Source organism: Eptatretus burgeri, chromosome 8 (genome assembly GCF_056783735.1).
Source record: "Eptatretus burgeri isolate ZD-2024b chromosome 8, Ebu_testis_v1, whole genome shotgun sequence".
Classification (NCBI taxonomy): Eukaryota; Metazoa; Chordata; class Myxini; order Myxiniformes; family Myxinidae; genus Eptatretus; species Eptatretus burgeri.
Genome location: NC_140968.1, coordinates 66,708,222 through 66,719,634, shown reverse-complemented (window position 1 = coordinate 66,719,634; position 11,413 = coordinate 66,708,222). Strand labels below are relative to the sequence as shown.

The following is an 11,413-nucleotide window of genomic DNA, read 5'->3' as shown; positions in this document are numbered from 1 at the left end:
ATTCGGATCCGGAAATTTAAAAAAAGTGATTCTTCACCATTGAGAGATAGGGCCAAAAATGATATGTGGCATGATATTTCAAAAATGTCATGTGTCCGATATGTTCTCGTGGATCAGACATTACGTGGTGGAGGTATGTGCTCTACCGAGTGCCATTCTAGTTTTTCGTGTGTTTATTTGTTTGTATGACTTAAATGCACCCCTGAACCGCTGGATAGAATGAATTGAAAACTGGTGGTTGTACAGTACTCGCAGTGCGCACTGGAAGGTTTAAGGTGGATTTAGTTTTTTTTAATAGACCAGGTGGTTCAAAGTTGGGGTAGGATCCCAATTTTTGTCCCCCACCCCTCTAACAAGGTCGGAGATGAGCAACATTAAAATGAGCTCTGTCTGACCGACCGACCATCTGTCCATGTACTTTTGTGTCTGTGATATTTCAAAAACCGTTGAACATTTATCTTTCATATCACAAATATCTGTTCCTTACGACATTATCTCAACCTGATTAGATCACGACTGTGATTGGCTGAATTATGTTGCCGTGGCAACCATCTTGGTAACTTGGCTTGTGTACGTGATATTTCCAAAGTAGTTTTCTTGATTTAACTTTCATATTAAACAGATCTATTCTTCAAACCACCCAAAAGGTGGGGGACCTAGAGTATCAGCTCATTGTATCTATACAACCAGACTCGGTGGCATAATGGTAAGAGCGTCCGCTCTGAGTCTGGGAGGGCAGTGGTTGGAACTCTGGCTGAGTCATACCAAAGATTTAATAAATGGTATGTGCTGCTTCCTTGCTCGATGCTCAGCATTAAAAAAAAATAGAGTGCAGACAAACAACAATATATTGGCAAACATTGTGCAGGTTTGATGGAAGGACGGGTTCTTTACTAGTGGATTTTTATTTTGCTTAACTGTTTGTCTATTTAACACCTTCCATGCAAGTTACCACCTAATGCCACCAAGCTACTGGTTTATGCAGTTGGCATATGATACACAGTATAATGTGATACCCTGTGGGGTACTAACAAAAATAACAGCAGCCATTTCATTGAAAGGTGGAATGGTTAAATGCCAATGTGATATCCCAATGAACTGCAGTCAAGGGACAGGCAAGGCAAGTGATAATGTCTGAGTGACTCAGCACTAGAAAACGATGAGGAGAAGGAGATTAGCTGGCCATGAGCTTGATTTGAGGCAGAATTTCATCCGAATAACACTTCTGCTTGAAGGCATGTCAATCTGGCTGTATCATCGACAATGTGTGCAGTAAAAGGTGAACCACCATTATGGTTCCATGCATAAAGAGATGAGATGTTAGAGATGAGATTTAAATTGTTCAACAATTATTTTTTTTTCCTTATCATCCAAAAGTGATAACTTTGGAGTCAAATCCTGCATAGCCACTGAATTTCAGTTGCTTGAGGTTCATCAAACAGATGCTAATTGATTCAAGCAGTTCAGAGGTGGCCATTTGTAATGATGATACCAGGGTTGCGTGTGAGCTGGATTCCCAGTGGCATGAGGCGGCTGCAGCCATATGGTAAGAGCTCACGGTACAGCAGTACGATGGGTGCATAAAACACCTTATCTTCGTGTAGCGGAATATCTGCACAGCACAAGAATCCATATTAGGACCACATCTCATCGACACTGAATAAAGTTGCAAAGCATATTCATGAACCAAACTTTTCTAACAATATCCATAGCTTGAGTCAACGCACTCAAACTTGATTATACAACCATAATCCTCATCATAGTAATCAATATGCCATACTCTTTACAGAACGTCTGTGCTCGCAGAGCAGAACCTACAAAAGGGATGAGGTTTGTGTTATGGTGGGTGGCTTTGCCATTGCCTTCTCAGCAGTAGGTCGGGACAGGAATTTGTCATTTGTTCAGGGTACCGCTGATAACTCTCCGACTCTTCATGGATAACACAGTGGGACCATTAATGTCAACCAAATAATGCGAGCAGACAGGACACCCATCTTACTGTTCATCCAAGAAATGGCACACACATTGATTGAAAAAAAGAACTGGTATATATACCCACTCGTTACCGTCCGTCTGGCCGCACGTCCGCCTTAGGGCCCCCTGCGGTCGCCTTGCGGGCACCTTGAGGCTACCTTGCGTCTGCCTTGAAAATTCTATGGCTGCCGCAGGGATGCCCTAAGGTCACCGTGCGACATGAAATCAAAGACCGTACGGCACCCCCACGTTTTCGGTCTCCACAATTTCTAAATACGCCGTGCGGCTCCCCGAAAAATAAAAACATATGTGACTGCTACATTGTGTGACCGTGGAAATACTGCGGTTGCCCTATAATTGCTAGTGGCCGTAGATTTTGTAGACCATGCGGCTGCCGTGCCAAATGTGACTTAGGCCTTAGGCTATCACGACAGCCCCAATTACATAATATAGAGGTTAAAATTCATGGTAATATAACCTGAGCTTTTCTTTGAGAGTATTGCATACAAGGAGGAGTATTCAGAAGAATAAGCAGGAAGAGATAAAGAAACAAAACAACAACAAATAAACAGTATTACCATAACACAATGAAAGAAGCATGACATTTGACTGGGAGAAAATACAGACACATGACAGAAGTAAATAGACGCCATGATTTTTAAAGAATTTATTTATTTAACATTTGAAGTGTATTTGATGCATTTCAGCACATGCACTAGTATTTGGTAGACTTGTTGCAATTTTCAGATTTCAACGCTTTTACTCTTTCAGGCATAGAACTAACGAGTTCTGAAATTTTCTCTTGTGGGATTTCTGCCCAGGCTTCACGCAAACGGGTGAGCAATTCTGCCCGTGATGTTGGTTTCCTGGACCTTTTCCACACAGCTCAATCCAATATGGCCCAGAGGTGTTCAATGGGAGTCATCTTAAGAGACTGACTTGGCCATGGAAGTCGCTTGATCCCATTTCTGTCCTGCCATTCTTTGGTCTTTTTGCAATGTGTCATTGAGCTCCATCTTCCATGAACAGAGTGTTGTTTTTGACCGTCTGACCAGTGGAGAAGACGGAGAGACATCCATCCTCAAGGATAGAAATGTGTATCGTAGAGTTGATGTTGCCAACACGCTCCACAAGCTCTGACCGACCAGCGCTCCAGATTGCTCCCCACCCCATCACTGACAAACCACCGTGTTTGACAGTTGGCTGCATTCGGTTCAAAGAAAACTCTTGACTGGTAAGTTTCCAGACCCATATGCGTCCACTATCAGAAAATTGAGTAAATTGGGACTCATCTGAAAAAAATTACCGTTTGCCAAAACTCCAAGGGTCTATTGGTTATCTCGTCTGCCCACTTCTTTCTCCTTTGAATGTTGGCTGGTCTAAGAAGAGGTTTTCTCCGAGCTGCTCTCCCATAATAGTCCAGTTGATGAAGGTACTGCACGGCAGTTCTTGAGTTAACCTGGACCTCCTCTGCAACATCTGCTGCCTTGCAACAGGGGGTTTTCTCAATGGACCGCTTGACAGCTCGAAGACATCTTTCTGAGGGCCCAGATCGACCAGAACAGGAAGCTGTGGATTCCTTGCTTTCGCTGGTGAATTGCACAATCATTTATTGACTGTAGAAAGCGGAATGTCAAGGTTCTGAGCTATCTGATGCTGGCTGACTCCATCTTCTGAATGGCCAACAATTTGTCCTCTTTGAAAATCGGAAAGTTTGTGTGCTCCCTGGGTTTGAGGCATAGTTAATTGTCATACAAGACCCAGGAACTCGTTTCTGCAAAGAAATAGTCGAATATTAGTACAAATCGCTGAGTAAAACTGCATTATACAGAAGAAATGAATACATTTAAGGTGTCTATTTACTTCTCTCATGTCTCTGTGTGTGGGTTTATTCATTTAAAAATGGAAAATATTACCCATGCTCTTCTTCTGGTATTTATTGGGTGTATGGGGGGAATCTAATTATTTAATACATATAGAGGGTGTGGGCAAAGGGGATGGGGAGATGGGGGTGGAAACCCCCTCCCCCCCAGGTTATTTGGAAACTGGCTGGCTATGTCTGATGTTTAAATGGAGTTGGTTCGGGCAGGAATTAGGCCAGAGTACTTGCCTACACTTTGTTAAAGACAACATTGGATCTTAAATGCCCACCAGAAATCAACAGTGGTTGATGGTTTCCAGCCTAATATCTCTCCGAACGAAGGCACTCTTTATGATAGGATGCTCTGGCAGCAAAACACTAGGGTCAACATTTATATTAGGGTCGAGAAACAATCTCAGACTACACATCTTGAAGGTGAGTTCATTACCTCTAACCTATCCTGCCAGCCCTAAAACACATACATGTATGAGACAGATAACATAAGAGTATGCCTACTTCTGATAAACAGTGATAGTGCAGTGATTACATGTACAGTGCTGATGAATTAGTCACCTTTCAATGCTTTGTAGTCAACAACATAGAGACGCTGCTCTGCGATGAGTTCATGTAGGCTGTGGTCCTGGCCACGAAGGCCAAGCATATCAGCAGGTACCTGTGCCATGCTCCGACACACCTCAATCAGCATCGGATTTGGACCTGTGCACAGTGACACATGTACAGTTTACTCCCAAAATTTAAGACTTTGGGGTAATTACTCTCACCAGAGGAGAGGGTATTGCATTTGGATCTGTTTGTATGTGTGTTTGTTTCTTTGGCAGTTTGTCTGTACAGAACGTAAGTGTATTCATTACATTAGACCCCTTTGACCCTTTAAAACCCAAAGACCCTTTAAAGCCCTAAGACCCCCTAAGACTTCCTGTGTACACTCCCTGTATAGACCCTATATACACAACAGATCCCATTAGACCTTTCAGACCCATAAGACCATTTAAACCCATGAAGACCCCCAAATACCTCTCAAAGATCCTTTAGAACCCTAAGACCCCTAAAAGACTCCAAGAGCCTTTGGAACCTGAAGACTCCATAACCCCATTAGACCCTTTAGACCATTAAGACCCATAAACCTCTTCAAGAACCTGAAGACCCTTTTGACATCCATTAGACCCCAAAGACCTTTTAGATCTGTTGGATGCTTTAGAACCCTAAGACCCTATAAACCCCATTAGACCCGTTAGAACCTCGACGATCCTTAAGGTTCATCGAGTAATTTCTACACTTTTGACTCTTTTAGGCCTTTAGACCTTAAATTACACCCTTTCGACCCCTTCAACACATTAGACCATTTCAACCCTTTCAGACCTTTTGACCTTTACACCTTTCGGCCTTCAGACCATTTGATCTTTACAACTAGACCTTTTTGACATTTCTTTGCAATCAATGCCCTTTCATTTTGTACATCCTTCCATTTTTTTGCCACACAAAACAAGTCCTGGTGAGGGTATGTACAATCTCTGATTGCTCTATCTACTTGTTGCTCTGCAGTGAAGAGATTTTGTAACATGTAGCTCAGGAAAAGGATTTAGGGATTACTGTATTTTGTATGAAAGACTCAAAAAATAGGAAGTTGTCATGCACTGAAAATAAAGCATATATTTCCCAATGTTTCAAATGAGGGCATTCATATTCAAGGTCTGTTGACGACTATCATAATCGATCAAATTCAACATAGTCCAAGAGCATTAGGTCAAAATAGGCCCTAACCTGGACATTTTTGGTAACAAGCTGATTTTTTCAGGATAGGTCCAGGAATATGTCTAGAATAACATACTAAAAGTCCTCATAAATCCTCCTTGAGCGTTTTCCGCAATCCAAGATGGCGTCCAAAATGGCCACCTCTTCTGTTTTTCTCATAACTTTGCAAGCAGGTTTCCCCAAAACACACTTTAAATGTCTACATATATGTTTTGAAGTATGAGGAACTCATTAGAATACATCTTAAGAGATGCTGAAGCACGCAAGTACCAATAAGACCTCTTGAGTTCTTCCAAAAGTCCAGGCAGAAGCAGACGCCGACACCCTGATTGTCTCCACAGCACTAGCACTGGCAGAGTCAGAACATGTGCCAGTTGCTGTCGTTGGTACGGACACAGACTTACTGGTAATGCTAGTTGCTCGGGCAACCTCTTCCACAGATGTGTACATGCTATGCCGCAGTAATCCTGTCACGGTCTTCAACATTCATGAGATTCAGCATGCCATAGGGGACACAAGAAATCACTTGATGTTTCTTCATGCTGTGACGGGATGTGACACGGTCTCTGCGATCTATCGTCAGGGCAAGCGTAAAGCTTTCAACATGGTGCACAAGAAGCGGGACTACGACTTGCTGGATACCTTCACAAACAGTGGAAGCACCCATGACGAGGTGGAAAAAGCTGGGGAAGGCTTCATTCTTAAGCTTTATGGAGCCAGCAGTTTTGAATCTCTTGATGACTACCGTCACATCGCATACAAACGGGCAATCGGTCGCAGTTCCCTGAGTTCATCCTTTCAGCTAGAAAGTCTACCTCCAACTAGTGCTGCAGCAAAGCAACATTCATATCGCGCCTATGTTACCGTCCAGGAATGGATGGGTAACTCCTTATCTCCAACAGAATGGGGCTGGCGATTTCAGGACGGGACTCTTACCCCGGTAGAAACAGACATTGCTGTTGCACCCGACACTTTGCTGAACATGGTGGCATGTGGGTGTAAACCAGATGGTTGCAGAAGCATGACATGTAGCTGCAAGAAACTTGGGCTCTTTTGTACCTCAATGTGCAGTAAATGCAGTGGTCTCAATTGCAACAATACAGCACCAACTCTTATAGATGCCGACGATGATATTACCCCAACTTCAGAGGACATCAACATTGAAGATACAGCATCCGACGATGAAGACAATGACTGATGCAACTAGGTGTGTGCATGCGTAAGGTAAAGATTCATCTGAAACTTTTGAGGTTTGAATCTCTAGCATGATCTTGTTTTGAATGTCTTTGCCTCTTGAAACAGGCTAAAACAGCAGTGTGTTGATAAGTGGTGGACATTTTGAGCACCATTTGAATTTCAGAAAGAACTTCAGCGGTTTTATTGTTTCCTTTGTACTTCAAAGTATCTGAATGAGTTCCTTATTTCTCAAGACATAATATATTTAGAGATTTAAAGTGCATATTGAGGTAACTTAGTCACAGGGTCATGAGAAAAACAGGAAATTGCTACCATCTTTGGCGCCATTTTGGATTTTGGGACTAGTTCAAGTAGTTTTATTGGTATAGATATGCGTGTTTCAAATCTGCGAATAAGAATTTATCTAGATTCCTTGACTCCCATAACATATATAAAGACATTTTAGTGTGCTTTATTGGGTTACTTAGTTGCAGAGTTATGAGAAAACAACAACAGGAAAAGGGGCATTTCGGGCGCCATTTTGAATTTCAGGATGAGCTCAAGTGTTTTTATTGGTAAATGCGTGTTTTTGAAAAATTCCCAATAAGTATATGATTCATTTCATTGAGTCGCAAAACATATATTAAGACATTTAAAGTGCGTGTTGAAGTATCTTGGTGTAAAACCAGAAACGGCAGCAATTTCAGACGCCATTTTGGATTTCTGAAAGAGCTTAAGCGGTTTTATTCGTTTTTGTGTGTTTCAAAATCTTCCGATATGTATTGTATTGAGTTCCTTATACTTCGAAACATATGTGTAGACATTTAAAATGTGTTATAGGTAAACCTACTTGCAAAGTTATGAGAAAAACAGGAAATGGCGGCCATTTTGGACGCCATTTTGGATTGCGGAAAACGCTCAAGGAGGATTCATGAGGACTTTTAGTATGTTATTTCACACACATTCCTGGACCTTTCCTGAAAAAATCAGCTTGTTACCAAAAATGTCCAGGTTAAACCCTAATGCTCTTGGACTAACACTCAGAAATAATCAGCAAAGTTAAAAATTTTCAAAGTGGATAACATTAGTGAATAGGTTAAAACATCGAGAAAATACTTAATTTTTATTATTATACTGGCAGTGTATCCACCTCTGATGTATGCGTAGATATCTCAGCTCAAATGAGAAATTTTATTGGATTGTGTTTGGTAGAAACGGGAATTCAGTGTAAAAATTCAGTGAGCTGATATCACAGCTGATAATCTTGGCAACATCATTCCATTCCATCAACTAAGATTTCAAAACCATGCTTGCTGTACCTGTGAAGTACTGCTTGAGAGTGAGTGTGATATTATATGCAAGCTCGGCTGGAAAACGGATTTAGGCAAATTCTGGGCCTACACTAACTTGCCCCTTTATACTCCCCAAAGCTTAGCTTTTGGAAATTTCCATTCGATATTTCTCACAGCATTTCATTCTTGTTTCCCTTTCGATGATCCGTTGATCAGTAGTTTCAGTTTCACTTTTCAATATCAGTTTTGATTCGTCATAACAACTTGTGATGTGACACGAATGGTACATGAACGATTATTTTTTTTGGGGGGGGGGTTTGTTTTCGATTTTATAAGGGGTGCAAAGTGTCTCGAGGGTGTAAAGGTCGACTGCGTCGAGAGGGTCTGATTGTGAAAGAGCACAAAGGGTCCAGAGTGTCCAAAGGGTCCACAATAAACAAGGAAAATGTCCACCAATAGGGGGCTACAGTTCCCTCCCATTGGAATGCCATTTATTTGTTGAAATATTTTCCCACCAAAAGATACAAAAGTGTGAAACAAAACAAAATTAACAGCATCTTTAAGTTTTTGTTGATCAAGACAATTAAAACCCATATATTTTTTTCTTAGAAAAGGATAACCTATCAAACCTGGGACATAAAAAATTATTACAAGAGCTAAAAACTTTATCAATAACACTACAGAGTGCATCCTTAGCCAGTACTAAATCCACATTTGTATACAAGGTGGAAAAATCAAAAATATCAACAGATTTAATATTGAAGAATCTTATCCTATCTAAAAACTCCAGAAAGTGTTAATACCAGAATTCGTACTAATTTCTCCCTAACTATTCATAAACCTGAGTTAACCATAACTGGCAATTGTTTCAAAGGGCATTGCCAAGCTCCCACTTTAAACCTAAACTTATACATGGGTTTTTGTGAAGCTAAGGAATCCAGAAAAAAAAAAACATGGGGAATACATCAATTTTCCTCCTTACATTTCATGTTAAAATGATTCATCAAAACTTCATGATGCTCATGATAATGTCTTGGAGAAACTTTTGACATGGAACATATGTGCTATTTTCCATACTTATGAAAGTAGCTCCATCAATACCTAACTCCAAAAATAAAACCTCGATGTTAAATTTTTTACAAACTACCACAAAATTATTAGCTGCTTTATCTGCTGGAACTATAACATACTATCATTCCACGTATGTATTTATATGATACGGCAGTCAGTCACGTTCATGCCTTCTATGTGATATAATGTGCAAGATCTGGAAATAAATCTCCCTATTAATCAATGATGGTGACTCAGTATGCTTTGTTTGTGAGGTCATTAATTATTCTTCCAGGAAGTGTGAAAAAATTTTTTTTGTTCAACCTAAGTCAAAGACTATGAAGAGATTTTTATCATGAGGGATTAACAGGGGATTCAGATGCCTGGCTATTTTGTAGCAATACTAACCCTGTATAAACGATCTTGCAAATTCTTCATCTTCCTGCCAGTGCTCAATGAATCTCCGTGAAGGTTCCAGGTAGCCGGTAAGGAAAGGAAGCCATTTGTCTTCATAAAGAGGATATCGTGCAGCCAAGCCAGCCTGAACACAATGAATGAAAATAATTATATTCCTGCATTATTCACAGCATTGTTGCATTATTAACAGCAAAAAAAAACAACTGAGATTATGAACACAAATCTTAAAAGAAAACGAAGGGTTTTTTTTCTTCTTTTTTACAGACATTTAAAGTTAATGATAAAAGAACCAGTAAATGTCGAAAAATAAAATAAGTGACCAAATACAGCAGCTTTACTGTTATTATAGCCACAGACAGATGGCTGGTATCAGCACCTCCAGTTTCAGACTTTATCAAATGGAGAAAGATCGTCATTCTACAACTTCTTCACTGGCCCCAATTATTCCCACCTGCGGGGTCAACCATGCAAGGTTTTTGGCACAAGTCTTTCACGAACGATTAACCAGGCCTGAAGTTTGACTGCAGCATATTATGGCAGGAATTTGTAATTTCATTAGAGTGTCAGCAATAATGATCTTGCTCTTTGTGAATGACATCATCGGATTCTCAATGTCCAGCTATTATTGCCTGCAGCCAAGACACCTGGCTTAACCACCATCTGGGGGACGATACACTTTGTGATGCAACACCCTGCCAGTGAAGTACCAATCCGACTGTTTATACTCGGCTTGAGTATAAAACCCAGGTTAAAATGTTCAAACGTAAGCATGCCCAACCAATGCACCATCCTGTCAGATGAGAGAGATTGTCAATACATATTATTGTCATCATACATTCTGATCTTCATTGGATAACAAGGAAAACATCAATGTTTTAACACTTCTTAAGTACAACTTTTATGCAATTGGGGGTTTATCAGAATGGACTACAATGTAATTTTCTCATTGTTTTTCAGAATCATAATTCAAAAAGCAAAAGAAATGGAAAATAAGTGTGTGAGTGGAAGGAAACTTACAGAAACAGAGGAGATAATGCATCAATGGTAGTGGGAGAAGCAAACCTGGGAGAAAAAAACCTCGAAGAATCGTTCGAGAATCCGACTGATCTTGGATGGAGACAGAGCGTGCTCGGCTCGCGGTCTGGTTGCAAAGCCAGGGAGAATCTCAAGCTCAAGGTCTGGCACTGACTCCAATCTTGGCATGATGCTCCACTCATACTTGGAACCTCGAGAGATGGTAGGAAAAGGAAATGGAAAATAAAGTGAAGGAGAGAGGGAAAAACAAGAAGCACAGTAGCTGATAAAGAGAGAGAGAGAGAATAAAATGTCAGAGATGTGTTTATCAATGATAAGGTGATTAGGTCGCAGCTAAAACAAAAGGTTTGCATAGTCTGGCCTCATACTGTCAGGGATGATCGGAATGAAATTGTTTGAGTTTGTCTAAACCCAGGCGTGGGATGTACGGCATGGGACACAAGTGGAGTCCAGACTATGAAGAGTTAATGGTCGTGTGCTGGCATTCTCTGCAGACTGGTCTCATCATGATCCTTAATTCTGAAAAATGAAGATGGACATCATGATGGGAATCAAGAAAAAAAAAATGGAAAAATGAAGACAGACATCTTCATTGAAGAGTTATTGAAAGCATGAGGGGAAATTATGCTATAATTTCGGAGAGATGGTCCATCTATAACAGGAATAATAAAAAAAAGTGACAATAAAATAACAGGAAGGGATCAAGATGAAGAACACTCGGGGTGTTTCTGGAGGAGGGGTAAGGAAAATGGAGCATTTTTAAAATGTCATTAAAAGCTTTTAAAGTGAGAAACAAATTATTCATAATAGGTGTTGAGAATGAAATAAATTAGAG

The 11,413-nt window shown here is 40.5% G+C and overlaps 1 protein-coding gene across 1 annotated transcript in view; it reads right to left on the bottom strand.

Annotated features, from left to right (window-relative positions):
* The window catches only part of LOC147021938 (polyunsaturated fatty acid 5-lipoxygenase-like), a 58,216-nt gene that overhangs the window by 30,222 nt on the left and 16,581 nt on the right, over positions 1-11,413 (bottom strand). The window contains exons 7-10 of the mRNA XM_085890476.1: positions 10,606-10,769; positions 9,535-9,667; positions 4,409-4,552; positions 1,493-1,612 (exon numbers count right to left, since the gene is read on the bottom strand). Of these exons, the coding sequence (XP_085746602.1) occupies positions 1,493-1,612; positions 4,409-4,552; positions 9,535-9,667; positions 10,606-10,769 (561 nt within the window). The remainder of the gene's footprint in view (positions 1-1,492; positions 1,613-4,408; positions 4,553-9,534; positions 9,668-10,605; positions 10,770-11,413) is intronic.